Source organism: Coturnix japonica, chromosome 1 (genome assembly GCF_054131305.1).
Source record: "Coturnix japonica strain WE chromosome 1, WE-NBRP24, whole genome shotgun sequence".
Taxonomy (NCBI): domain Eukaryota; kingdom Metazoa; phylum Chordata; class Aves; order Galliformes; family Phasianidae; genus Coturnix; species Coturnix japonica.
Genome location: NC_140663.1, coordinates 31,641,482 through 31,655,544, shown reverse-complemented (window position 1 = coordinate 31,655,544; position 14,063 = coordinate 31,641,482). Strand labels below are relative to the sequence as shown.

Below are 14,063 nucleotides of genomic sequence, written 5' to 3'. Positions count from 1 at the left end.
GAAGGATTTTCAGGGCAAACTTGCTGTCCTTGTAGAGTGTAAAGCTCAAGGCCTAGTGAGGGACAACTGAGAAGCTGCACCAGGTCTGTTAAAGGTGCTTGTCTGTTTGCTCTGTCCCTGATAGCACGGGAGCATCAAGGCAAAGTGTTGTTTGAAGTGCAATGTCCTGCAGTCGGCAAAGTTAGCTATCTGATTGCTTCAACACAGCACACAGCTTACTCGCATCCTTGCTGCATTCCTAGCTTGGTCACCAGTAGAAAATGACTTCTACATAAAAATGTGAAAGGATCAAAGCGAATGGCTACAGTGCTGAATGCTCCATCTTGTCCTTATGTGGCAGGCTCTACTAACAGAAAAAAGGAGTCATTACTACAATAAGACCCCCCATCTGCCACAAGTTTTCAATCTCTAATGTTCCAGATAGTATCTGGAGCAGCTGTAGCCCTTAAGTGAAGATACCCACCTCACATTACTGTTAGCTAAAGAACTCATCCTAACGCTTGCTAGACCTGTGCTGGCAGGGAGGTCAGTCAGTACCATCAGAAACTTTTTGCTATAAATGACATCCAGATTTTGTTAAAATGAAAAGGAGATGCAGCCTTCTGTGGGGTAATTTTGAACACGGTGATGCAAAAAATCAAGGGGAAGACTCAGCAGCTGGGAGAACACAAATAGCACATTCGGTGCTCTGGCAGCTGTTAAGCAGAGAAGGCTGTGCTGTATTTTGCTGTTAAATGGGAGCTGTGCCAGTAAAATCATCTACATTTTGACAACTATAGCCTTACTTGAGGGGGACTGGCAAAGGCAGTGCCCAGCAGGAGGTTTTTCAGACAGCTGCTCTCACTCCTGCAGCCAGGCACCACGGCTCTTGTGAGCACTAAAAGCGAGCAGCCGAACCAAGGCCACATCAGAAGGCAGCAGGTTTTGGTTTTGCTTTTGTTTACTTGAAATACACATTCCTTTTTACTCCTGGGAAACGCTGGTAGTGTTGGGCTGTGTGCCCAAATCTGATTCTTGTTTGGTAGCAGCTCAATCATCCCAAAGCAAAACTAAACAAAAACTGGCACAATTATAAACCCACTATCTGGAACTTCTGCTTAGTGATGCCCAATGTCTAACTTGGAATGAAACTTTTTGTTCTTCTATTTTTCTCTCTTGTTTTCTGCTCAGTCCTCATTTTTGACAGGAGCTCGTGGAGTGATTCTGGAGAAGAGTAAAGGAGCAGCCTCTTTTGGGGGGCGGGGGGAAGATAACAAATGGATCCTAACTACCTCGCCGTGATTCCTACTGCTCGTTATTAACAACAGAGGCCCGCAGGGCTTTACGTTACATGACACAATCAGCTCCTTAACCCGGCCCTGCCCTGTGATCTGGCCGGAGATCTCCTCTACCATTGTCCCGGCCCTGCCGACTAATTTGTCCACATCTCTCCTGCCTGTTCCCCTTCTTGCTTTCGAGCTGCGTGTTACACAAGAAACAATAGTCTCTATTTTGGAGCTTAGAATTGCGGTAACTCCCTCCCTTTCAGACCTGATTGTGTTCTGCTCCACAGTGTGATCTTCGGTTTGGTGCAGCCCTTTTGTCCGCTGTATGATTTTACATTACACGGAGCTACTCATTCCTGAAGAAGCTTGTGCATTTCCCTTCTGCTACCGATGGATGTGGCATGTGAATTACAAAGTCACCATTCTCCTGGTATCAAACTGATCTCTGCTTTTGAAAGCATTGCTTTACAAATACAGCTTTTAACATACAGCTAGAGTGCATGGAGTGAAACAATGGCAGCACTTAGCCGAGTCTTTCGGAGCACTTACTGAAAGTCTTACCCGCTCTAGGGCAGCTTCCTCTGGAAATCTTGAAGGTTAATGTGAATAATCTCACTCCAGGAGTTCCCAGACATCACAGTCAGGCTGCCCTATGAATCTTCAGCGTGCGTTCCAAAGCCCACCCTGGAAATGTGTTTATCGAGATAAGTTTGCTCTGAACTTCTCTGCTCCAAACCAGGCATGGATGCATATGTATCCTGAAATTAAATGTACCTTGCTCGGTCATCCTTTTGAATGCTTTCTACATCTAGAGCCAGCATAAATACAAAAGATGACAAGAGGGGAGAGTACAAAATCAATTCACTGATCACATCTCACAGTTCCTTTTTCCTATTAAGTTGTTTGCTAAGAAGGGGCCTGGGAAGCAGGGACTGAACCTCATCTCCCAGAACTAAGGAACCATGACTGGCGAGGAAGAACAAACCAGGAAATCCTTCTGTGCTGTAACAGAACATGCAAACATCCCTGAAGAGGACATTTTCTGCACAAATTATTTCTCCTTCAACAGCAATCTAATGCAGAATAAAACCACTTTTGTGCGGGAGATGTATAAGGCCACATGTGAGGGGATAAGCACAGTACCCCGGCCTTTCAGCTACAGGGAAATCAGCCAGCCAAGAAAACAGCTGGATGTTTCTGGGAGGCCTTCAGTGACCAAAGGGACGTGGTTCTGTTATTGCAGCCCGGATGATTAATCTGCTCATGCCAACTTGGGTGACAAAGCCCTGGTATGTGACAGTCACAGACTTCTGAATCACGGGCAAAGCTCTTGTATATGTTTTCCACCCTCAGAGCTGCGATGAGAAACTAAGAAAGCAGGATCTGGGCATTCTGGAGATCAAGTGATCTTTTATGTATGTCTCAGAATCTCTCCACTTGCCTCCTCTGGTGTCTCTCTCCCACTACCTGCATATTCTTTGCCTCTTTCTCCCCTCCATGTTATTGCCACTTTTCAAGTCTTGAGAGTATTTTCACAGTCTGTATTAAACGTACGCCCTCTCAACCTTTTAAAACAAAGTTTCATACCAAGAGCTAGTAAGCTGACTTACATTCATGCAAGACTAACTCTTGCATGTCTTAATTTAGAATCATAGAATTACCCAGGTTGGAAAAGACCTTGAAGATCATCAAGTCCAACCACAGCCTAACCATAGTACCCTAACTCTGTCAACCCTCTGCTAAATCATATCCCTGAGCACCACATCCAAACGGCTCTTAAACACATCCAGGGATGGCGATTCAACCACCTCCCTGGGGAGCCTATTCCAGTGCTTAACTACCCTTTCTGTAAAGAAGTGTTTCCTAATATCCAACCTGAACTTGCCCTAGTGCAACTTGAGGCCATTTCCCCACTGAAAATGTTTCTACAATTGGATTAACTCGGACGTACAACACAGGAGGGTTTATTCCTTTTCAGTGTTTTAATGTCCATATATTTGACACCCTGCCTTTATTATTTTTTTTACTATAGAGTCTTCATAGCTCCTGTCTGAAAGTCACCTGCTGCTGGCTGTCACTATGTGCCATGTTTTAGTCTGGGGAGGTCTCTGATGAGCCCAGCTGCACTCAAGAAACTTGAACAAGACAGGCAGTTCTTGAAGGGGACTTGGTTTTGTTCCAGAATAAGTTCTTGGTTCTAACTAAATCTGTAACAGGAAAATGAAGGGGAATCCCCACTCTTGCTGCTTTACAAATTGAAACTTCTTTCTAAGGGACAGGGTGACATCCGCAGTCTTTTAGCAGCGAGACAAGGTTTGCAGGGAAAGAGGATACACAGATCCAGCTGGTAGGTGCATTTATGAAGGGTGTCATTAAGGTTGTTTTTCTGCCGTCTCCCCTGGCTACATCAGCTGACCTTACAGACAGCCTCTGTTCTCAAAGCTTGCCTCACTCAGCCTCAGAACACGCCGGCTTTCCAAGTCTTGTCCGTAATGGTTTGTGAGTGATTCTGCCATCTGGTGGACAAAGGCTGTTTGTTTTTTTTCCTTTTTAAACACGCAAATTAAGGCTCCTGGAAATAAATGCAGAAAACTTTCACAAATCCACTGATGCCACTGTAAAAGCAGGACACAAACTGACTTGGGCCTGTTGTCCCTGATCCTTCATCAGCACACTATCTACATACCAGCTCTGCTCACTGCATTATTGTTCAGTTAGATCAGGTCCCTGAGGTAGTCCTGAGTAGTTCCACAGCAGCTGGGCCAGGTCACTGCTGGGATGGTGGCACACAGGTGGGCAGGGAAATGGCAGGGTCTGCTGCAGCTGGCTTTGGCAGTAGTACTAGTGCTGCCAATATGCAGACAGCTCCATTGACTTCAAAGCATACCACTGCAAAAAGGAGCTGTCCTATTCCCTTCCTCCTTTCCTCACTGCTGGCTGTTGGATTGACTCAGCTATCTCGCTTAGTTAGGTGATACACTGAAAACACATCCTGAGCTCATTTAACACTCCACTCAAACAATGGTCTTGCCAGGAGCTGTGAATTCCCAGCCAAGTTTTTCTCATAGCTGGCTTTGGCTCATTTGACCACAGAGCTATCTGATTGAACAGCAGGGTGTTGACTTCTATTGCCACCAGTATGTCAGCTTGCTTTCCCGTGCAATCAGATAGGCATGAGACATCACAAGGAACACACAGCTAGAAGCAGAGGCCAGGAGATGGAAATGGGGCCCAGGAATAACCCCTTCTAAAGGCAGAGAGCCATTCAGTGGTCTTTCCCTTGTCACCTCACCACACCCTGTGCGTCCTGCCACTACCTGTGGTATCACTTGGGCTGATAACCGCAGTGCTATCTCACATGATAAAACCAAATTCCCAGGAGCTGCCCTCAGGTGCTGTGTGAGTAGAAGAGTTCATGCTGCCACTGATGACTTCAACTATCCCTACCCGGATATTCCTGTGTTGCAAGGGAACTGAAAGCAAACAAAATTCCTCTTTGCAAGGAATGTTGGGCTGATTACACCTGCAAAGACACTTCTGATGGCAATTTGCAGACTGTTCTGTTTTGTAGCTCGTTTACTCCGTACTTCAAGCTAAACCTGTTCTCTTCTGTGAGAGCTCCTTCAGCAGTGCACATCCTGACATCCAGAGAGCAAGTCTCAGCCATGGATTTTGCATTTCACTTGCACAGCTTAAGAGAATTTTCTTACCAATGGCAAATGCATACATTTCACTGCAGCAACTTAATGAGACTGAGAAGAGAGCTCTCATCACACAGCTAATCTTTGCATCGCCTTCAAAGCTTTCTCCCCACACAGTTCCAAAATTATGATCTTGCTATTTCTTTGCCTAGTAGCAGGCAAGATTTGCTGTTGTTAATTTAGCTTTGATCAAGCAGCTCTAGCAAGTAAAGCTGTTCCAGTTCCAGACACCACTTCCCTCTGCTGACTATTTTCTTAGCAAAGCTTTCCGCCCCCACAGCACACTGCAGAGCGGGATCACTGCCCACACCCAGCGGGCTCAGATCACAGTCTGGCACGTTAAGCTCTTGCTTGAGTGGCTGCATCCAGATGAGACCGGGGCACTGGCACACATTCCTCCGTGCTGACGTGGATGTGAAAGGACAGTGGTCTCTAGGAGAGAAGCCACAAGCAGCTGGGGAGCAGTAGTCAGACATCACCGTCTACTTGGTCCATGCAGCCATATGGCTGTTTTGAAGAAGACCAAAAAGACCAATAAAACTAAGAAAACCTCATGGTGTTCTCTATACTAGATACGGATATCAGCCCTCCATTTTTGCTAGGTTTTCTTGACAGCTTTCAGCACAAGCGGAGCCTCTCAGAGCTCACTGTCCATCACTTCCTCCCCTGCTACAACCCAATCACAGCAAACCATTTTTGCAGAAGTCTTTCCCAAAGTTTGTTTCATTCGTTCATAGCCCCAAGAAGTTAAATTCCGCTATAAGCAAGGACATCATACCCTAAAGCAACATCTGTAAATATCTTTGTATATATTGACTTGAATGTATTTTTAAAAGGAAACTTCCGAGTGCAGGGGACTGCTTATCTTGCCTTTACAGGGTTCTGAAAACACTGAGAATACTTGTTTGTAAGAGATTGAAATCCCAACTTGCTCAGGGACAAGTAGCAGTGATTAGAAAATGAACCAGCCTTTGACAATAACATCTCAGTGACTTCCAGCTCGTGTGACACACCGTGAACTATTATAAGCCCTCCAATGAGTAAAGCTGTCTTTGGGGAAAGAGAAGCAGCTGATGTAGCACAGACTTGTTCTGCTAAAAGGAACAGGCCAAAAACCAGGACCAGCGTCAAAATGTCTCATTGAAGGTGAGGTCTGAACGACAACCAAATACAGCTGGTTCTGTAATCTCGCGCCTAGTTCTGCGGCACCAAAGCACTGCAGGTGCTGAGCAATGCGTGCTCCGTCACTCCATCACTCTCCCCAATATGCATCTGCTGGGCCATCAGACGGACACCCTGTGGCTGCAGGTTAGAGCATGGCCCAGCTTATCCGTGAATCAGAATAGCCTTTAGGGGGAACTTTTGCTTGGATTTTGTTTGCAAACAAGTCTTCTACATCTCTTTCTACTTTTATGTTTATAACATACAAACCAAAGTCCTAAGCAAAGTGAAGAAGTGGGTCGCTAGAAAGTGACCCCAGCAGAAAAGCATGGGAATACTGCTTATCCCAATCAGAAGGATCACTTTGTATTTAGAAAAGTGGGAAGATGTTTTCAGAAATGTCACTGCCCAAAGCACGTGTGACCCCTGCTGTTGGTTTCTCCTTCCAGCTGGATTAACAAACAGAGCCAGCGTTAGCCTAACCATCACAACAAACACATTTAACAGCTGAACCAGCCTGGATCCCAGAAGTCCCTGACAATCCCTTTGTTCTCCTTGGACAGCAGCGTTTTGTCTTACGACAGCTGATATTCTAACGCACAGTGGGCTTCTTCCACCCTGCCAGGGGATAGAAACTTCAATGGAATCAACGTACACGTGTCAACAAACTACTAAGTCTTAATAAAAGCTCTTCCTGTGCAACTGCAGTGTACTGTAAAACAGAAGCTATCCAGTCACTGCGTGTAGCTACCCAACAACAGGAATAAAAGAGTGCTTTTCCCTCCAGGGAGTAAGAAAGGGAAAAAGGAAAAAGTATTACAGAGTAAGGAAGCAGCACAGGGACTGTGCCTTGCTGTTAAACAGCATCCCGCAGTGACTTGGAGACCAGAAACGTGTCAGACTTGTCAGCTATGCAGCTTCGCTTCTGGAAAGGCTGAGCACAGACCATTCTACATTATGTACAATAGAAAGGGAAGAAGCTGACCCTGACAAATCCAGCCCTGTTATTCAAAATCCTAACGGTGGGGTTAGGTACCTCAACTTAGACTCCACACTCAACAACTTGCCAGCGTGCCTATATATACAGCATATACATACACTGTAAACCTCACTCAGTTATCTATTAGTCCAGCCTTCTTTTCTTTTTGTTATGATTACTTTTCAAACACACAGCTGCCTCTGTTCTGGGCATCCCAGGGCAGCGTTAGCTCCGTGTGCTCCACCCAACCAGCAGGCAGCTCCTTTAAAGTACTTTGCCTCTAAGCCTCAGCTTATAAAGAAGTAAAAATACAACCGTCTTCTGTGCCAAGGTCATTAAAAAATACATCCTCACATTGCACTTCAACCAGAGACCTTCTCCCCGTACTTCCTGGATGTGACACAGTCATCTAGAGGTCTAAAAATAATCCTGGCCGTGCTGACACACTGCCAGCCTGCGTGTGTATCCTGTCTTTATGTGAGCTATGAATGCAATTTCTGTCTCAACTGACAAATTCCCTCGAAGGCGGCATAGCTACCCTTTATACAAAAAGGGCAGACTGCAACAGGAAAGGGTGTTTTCTTCTGCACCTCTGACAAGGAAATGGCAAAGACTGCATTTTGAAATACACGTAATTGCCTTTCAACACAACCAATGAGGAGGGGATGCATTGCGATTTTCGTTGGTTTCAGTTGTACCACAGATTGCAGCAATGACCCTCTGGGGTGGGTCCCCTACAGCAGAGCTGACTGGACATTGGGTACATTTTATTCCCCAGAAAAGATCCTTCAGCCATTGGAGGAAAATACCAGCAAGACCCAAACCAGCCAGATGAAGGAGAAACAGAAACTCAGCAAGACGAGCTAATAGGGAGACAAGATGTTTTCGATGAACCAGCGAATGTGGCTGAGAACACAGAGGGCAGCTCTCAGGCACACAGGCCCTCTCTGTACTCACAGCACCACCGAGCGAGCAGGAGTTGGAACAATAGCTCCCTTCTCTCGGGAAGGTTATCCACCTCTGCAGGAGGAGTCTGGCAAAGATTTGGTGCTGACTGAATCCAACTCTTTATTTCTTTTTGCACGGCATTCAGATGTTCAGGTACTAACAGCTAGTTTTAGCTCAGTATGTCAACTACTACAGCACTACAAGAATTCATACAATTCAGTTTTTGTCAGGCTTAGCGTGGGTCTGTCTGGTGAAATGGCTCTATGTCCTACAACAGGATTTCTCATTACACAAGATTGTATTGGCTCCTGTTGATGGGTTTTCATTTCATGTTCTTAACCTTCTCTATCGTTGCAGCAACCGAGCTGTCAAATGGAAGGCTGAGATTGCTATCAGAGAGAGGGTACCAGCAGGAGAACAACCCGTATGCAATAGAAATGCGGTGCTTCTTTATATCTACATGGCAATGCTGTAGAAGCTAAAAGAAGGAGCTGCATCATCCCAGTTACAGTGAGCTTTTGCAAAACAAAGGGTCTCTTCACCACTTATCCACTCTACCTTTGCTTTACTCCAGTGTCTCTCTTTTGTTTCTAATTAAACAAGGAAGCTGCTCAACCCTATAAATGCAAACAGCCCGCTAGGAGAGCTGTCATTTCCTTCTGAGGGCTTTCGCAGCTAATGCAAACTAGACATTGGTTAGACACTACCTGTACTCCAAAATGCTATGAAACCGTCTTCTCAATCTCCTGCTACGTAGGCCACTAACTAAATCCGATTTTGACCTTAATACTGCATCCATTTATACTTTCAAATGTTGCTGGGCATTCGTTTCGTGGAATGAGACAGAGAGGACGCGTTCCTGCTCAATTGAAGCTCTGTCTTGAAGGTGGATTTCATGAACAGGCCGCCCTTTGATAGGCATAGCAGCAGCACACCACCCTCCTCCAACCTCGCGCCTGAAAGAGAAGCTGCTCACCCAGCAACAGGAAAACTCCTCTGGCACAGCGCCTCCCAGAGCCTGCAAGAACACATAAAGCCAGATGCAAAATCCGTCAGACAAGTGCTGAGTTATCAAAGCTAGTGCCAACACCAGGCTATGTACTGACAAGATGTCCATCGCTGAAGGCACATTTCCTAGTCCTTTGGGGAAAATGAGAAAACTTGGCATCTGCATTTGCAGTATTTGCGGGGACAGGGTTAGCGAGCAAAGATAAAATGTGAGTCACTGGTGGGGTAAGCTAATTGGAATCATCTGCATCTGCTCTCATTTTTAAATGCCACCCTAGTAGCTAAGCTAGCTTTTCCCCTGGATCTACAGTAGTGTAGCTTTTTAAGAGAGGAGAACATGAACATGAGCAGCAAAGCAGCTGATACGAGCACACAGGCAGCCTGCACCGTGTGCAAGCATGTGCGTACATATGTGTGGTCCATATTTTTGCACAGGGAGGGGAGGCACACAGCCTTCCTCATGTGCCACGAGCTCAGCCCCAAATCGCCCAGCTTCCCCCTTAAGTTTCTCAGACAGAAACCCAAGCAACATTACTTTGATTTACACACATCTGTACTCTGAAAGCACAAATGGTTCAAGCAGAAGATGAGAAAGACAAGGACAATTCTTCCTCTCAATGTGCAGGGATGGGTCAAGCGTTACAAATTTATTTCCACCTTACACATGGCATCCAAACAAACAATACATATAAAGAGATCACTTACCCAGCAATTACACAAGCTTCCCACAGTCAACATTTTGAATCATATGACAAAAGTAGTTGAAGATGCTTTATTAGGGGCAGTAGGTACGTCTCAAGGGCGAGTTCCTGAACATACAGAAACAATCACGTCACGTAGGTGGCCGACATGACCGATATGTTCCAGAACCAGTCAGGATTTGTAAAGTTCCATTTGACACAACACCGTTTCCTTTCTCCTGTGGATCCGGTCCCCTCCCTACAGAGTCTCTTGCATTTGCAGGCATTTTGTTCTGTTCATTCTGCCACTTTACGTGTCCATCAGTCCCACCTCACACGCTGCTGTCATACAGGCTTCTAATCCAGTCGCCATTCCCAAACCGTAGGAGTCTTTGTGGCCTGTCTACGTTTTAGAAGAGCTTGTGCATGGCACAAATTAACGCAAATGGCTTTTCTCAGAGCACGTACTGAAAGATGCGCGTCCAGAGTCTGTCCTGTCTGAACACATCTCTCAGCAGTCCAGGCTCCATTTTTAAACTAATTATAGAACTACAAAAACGTATACAAAAACGTATCCTTGGAGCAGAGCAATGTCTGAGATACAGTCGGCAGAGATGTAAAGTTATCAGGTCTTTCTGACTCTGAAATGTTATGGAGTGCTGCAGTGCAAACTCAGGCTACACAGAGTCATATTATTTTCTGAAAGGGAGATCTGTGTACCAAGAATTAATTTCTATGCTTCAGAAGATGTATGTTGATTCTTACACAAAGACTTAGCTCCTAGGAACTACTTATTTCTGTCCACGGTTGTAAACTTCCATACCTGTTCATGATCACGTAATTCCCCTCTTTAGATCTGCTAGAGGTAGATGAAGACGAAATAAACCCCAAAATGTAAGAATATACTGCAAATCAATTCTAACCTGGCAAATCTAGAGAACATATGCTTTCACCAGATTCACCAAGCGCATTTATTTTTGCTTTCATATTTAAAATAGAACAGTACTCAGCTTCTTCCTCCCATGCTGTCATATCAGCTCTTGGTACTGGCACAAAGTCCTTTGCAAAGCGTTCAGAATTAGCACAGAGCCACCCATCCCAAATCACTCCTTCCAGCCGCCTCAGTGCAGTTCACGGCCGCATCCCTAGGCCGTATCTCGCGCAGTCAGCGACCCTCTCTGATGCTCCTCATGGCTATTCTGAGCACGGCTGCCCACACGCACGGGCTGCAAAGCATTTGGCAACCACCATGAAATCAGAGATTTTAGCGGGCTCGCCATCTCGCGTCAAGCCTTGTTTTGGCAAAGAGAAAACCGTGAGGTGGCAGCAGGTTCTGTAAAGATACTAATGACTGAGTCCATGCCCTGACAGGTTTGAAGAAAAACTGAAGAGCGGTTTAGATCTTTTTTCCTGTTTATCTACAGCTTGGCCTGGGGCTTCAAGTTTTCCAGCTTCTCCTCTGCTCTTGTCTCCCTCCACCGCTAATTTCACCTCATTTGTCAACGCATTCAAGTCAAGCATACAATAGGAATGAGCTCAGAGCCCTTGCTAAACGTGGTCCATTTTCTCTCCATCACCTACCAGACAAAAGGGAGGAAGCATTTCAGCCCACAATACAGGCATGGTCGCAAATATGACATCGCTGCTCTGTCTCATAACAGCAGCCACCACCACCTCATTTGGTATGCAAAAAACATAATGACTGCAGAAACATCTCCACGGCAATTTGATGTGTGCCAGTTCCTTTGTTAAGTTACCACTTATATGTAATGAAAACGATGGGACAGAGTGAGACAGGAGAGCCCTGACATTTCACACCATTCAGTTTCTTTGCTTTAGTTACAGAATAACGATCCTGGCAGTTCAATTAAAGCCACCGTTCTAAATGAATGAGGCAGTTCTGTGCATTCTAGAATCAATGCAGATTTCAATACTCGTTGTCCCTCACAACATAATGTTACTAAGCCCCAGAAAGCCCTGCTTTATGGACGCTGAACCAATTTACTCTTACTGTTTTCCTGCTCGCTAAGCTTGAAGTGCGTGTAGGCTAAGATGCCAAACAACGTGCACAGAATGCCAAGGCCTTGGTTAACAGACAAGGGGTCCTTAAACAAGAGGCACCCTCCCAGCAGGGTGATGCAGAACTTGAAGTGTCCGAACATGTTGTATCTAAGCACCTGTTAAGGATCACACAAAATCACAACGGCATCTGCAGTTAACAGAGAACATTTAAGAGCTCAGTTCATTGTGCCCAAGGCACACAGAGGTGTATCCCATTCAACTCAGTAGGGTCACCATCCCTGGAGGTGTTAAAGGGACGTTCAGAGGTGGCACTTCGGGCCATGGTTTAGTGGGAATGGTAGCGATGGGTTCATGGTTGGACTCTGAGATCTTAGAGGTCTTTTCCAACCTTAACAATCCTACAGTTCTATGAAATACGCTAAGAAAAATAAAAGAGAATGTACTTCCCCAGCTTTACCATATAAGAGAAAGCAGGCAGCTCACAAACTGGTTTTCCCACAGTAAGTCAGTCCAAATGAACACTAGCATAATTGATATAGAAACAGGAAAGGCAGCTACTGTTCCAAAGGATACGTGACAGGCGATGTATTCCCAATGATCCAGTAAATGGACAAGTTTACCATGAAGGCTATCACACCAGACAGCAGCACCATGATCTGTGGATGAACGCACACAGTCAGCAACCCCACATAATTCCGACCACCTGTAGATACATTCCAGGTCCCGTTACTTTCAGATACAACGTATCAGGCAAGAGAAACAAATCGAGAACCAAAATAAAACAGTTTGGGGTCGGTACAAACAGTGGTGGATGAAAGCCTTACCACAGCAGAAAGCGTCCAGGGCCCAAATATACCCCCTTCTCCGAAGACTGGCTCAAAGAAGGGAATGATGAACAGCAGCATGGCCGAGGACATGGGTGCCTGATAGTACAGCAACTGCATGGAGTTCACCTGCAATTCATGCTGCTTTGCTCCGACCCACTAAGACCAGAAGAGAAAGCTGTTAAACATCAGGAAAACAACCCATCGCTTGAGCAGAAGCACAGAGGGTGTCTCACACAGACGGCACCAGACAGACGGACAGTGAGAGCTACCGCCCACCTCTGCCAAACCAGATGTCTGTGTTTTGTGACTACAGACACACGGAGCACAGCCACACCACAAGAAATGTCTCCCGGCACCCCGCACCGCCCGCCCCTCGGCCCCGCCGATACCGACCACTTGATAGAGAGACGTGACCAGGACGCCCAGCGTGGCGAACACCGTGCCCAGGGCGCTGAACTTCACGTCGTAGTAGGAGTTGAGGAACACGCCGAGCGTGATGGGCACCTGCGGGACGGACACGCGTTGTGGGGCGGCTCGGCGCGACCTCGGCCCCGCAATAACCCCCTTCCTCCCCCCGGCTCTCACCAGGGTGAGCTTGATGCGGAGCGGGAAGCTCTTGCCGTAGGCCAGGCTCTGGATGAGCACGATGACCGGCGTGGTCATGGCCTTGGCCAGCTGGTAGGTGCCGATGGTGTTGCTCTGCAGCGAGAGGTTGGTGAAGACGACGAAGCCGCAGAAGCTGAGCGCCAGCGGCAGCACCTGGGCGGCCCGCAGGCTCTTAGGGGCGAAGGCGCCGAGCGCCTGGCAGAGGTAGAGGCCGAGCCAGGTGATGGCGAAGTGCACCAGCGTCAGGCTGAGGTTGGGGAAGCCCAGCCGCACGTACAGCCACTTGTTCAGGAAGACGATGCAGATGGAGGCGGCCAGGTTCACCAGGAGCCCCGCCGCCAGCCGGCCCTGCGCCGGCACCCAGCCCATGGCGCCGGCACCGCACGGCACAGCACGGCTCGGGAACGCACCGCACGGAACGCAGCACAGCCCAGCACAGCACCCCGCGCCCCGCGGGGCGGCAGCGACTCACGGCCCCGGGGCTGCAGCGCGGCGGCAACAACGACACCAGCTCCGCCCCGCGACACGTGGCCGGGCGCCTTCCGGCGGGAGCGGCCGGGCTGAAGGCCGGGGAAGGGCCGGGCTCAGAGCGCGGCTCCGCCCGCCGGGCTGCGGGACAAAGGGCGGCCGGGCTCCTTGCGGGGTGCGGTTGTAGCCGGCACGGAAGGCGGGTGCGGGCCTTTGTGGGGCGGCGGCGAGAGCTGAATTAGCGGAGCTGCTGCCGCTGTCACGCCCTGTGCGATAGAGCTGCGTCCTGCCCCCTCTCCCTTCAGGGAGAGGTTAGACACGATAATGCGTGTAAACGTGCGAGCAGGTTTCTAAGCGAAATGCGGAACCTCGCGCTCGCTTCCGGACTCGGTCAGTTC

The 14,063-nt window shown here is 47.6% G+C and overlaps 1 protein-coding gene across 3 annotated transcripts; it reads right to left on the bottom strand.

The window, feature by feature from the left end:
* Window positions 1-9,676: 9,676 nt before the first annotated feature.
* SLC35E3 (solute carrier family 35 member E3) lies at window positions 9,677-13,712 on the bottom strand. Of its 3 annotated transcripts, XM_085514857.1 has the most exons (6): window positions 13,177-13,712; window positions 12,985-13,095; window positions 12,589-12,747; window positions 12,338-12,420; window positions 11,754-11,911; window positions 9,677-11,319 (listed from the first exon to the last, which is right to left on the bottom strand). In XM_085514857.1, exons 1-6 carry the CDS (start codon window positions 13,564-13,566, stop codon window positions 11,291-11,293), a joined length of 930 nt encoding a protein of 309 aa, XP_085370983.1. In that variant the 5' UTR covers window positions 13,567-13,712; the 3' UTR covers window positions 9,677-11,290. The 3 variants fall into 3 exon arrangements, with proteins under 3 accessions (XP_085370983.1, XP_015711770.1, XP_085370987.1); XM_015856284.3 differs by having other exon boundaries at window positions 9,677-11,911; XM_085514861.1 differs by lacking the exons at window positions 9,677-11,319; window positions 11,754-11,911 and adding an exon at window positions 11,918-12,170.
* Window positions 13,713-14,063: the final 351 nt, after the last annotated feature.

Bases quoted from the DNA above. Each gene is read 5' to 3' on its own strand.
- SLC35E3 (XM_015856284.3), bottom strand. From the start codon at position 13,566: ATGGGCTGGGTGCCGGCGCAGGGCCGGCTGGCGGCGGGGCTCCTGGTG. The intron at 12,421-12,588 runs GTAAGGCTTTCA...GTTCATCCACAG, and splicing joins CCTGGACGCTTTCTGCTGTG to ATCATGGTGCTGCTGTCTGG. The intron at 11,912-12,337 runs GTATCCTTTGGA...ACAGGTGCTTAG, and splicing joins GGGAATACATCGCCTGTCAC to ATACAACATGTTCGGACACT.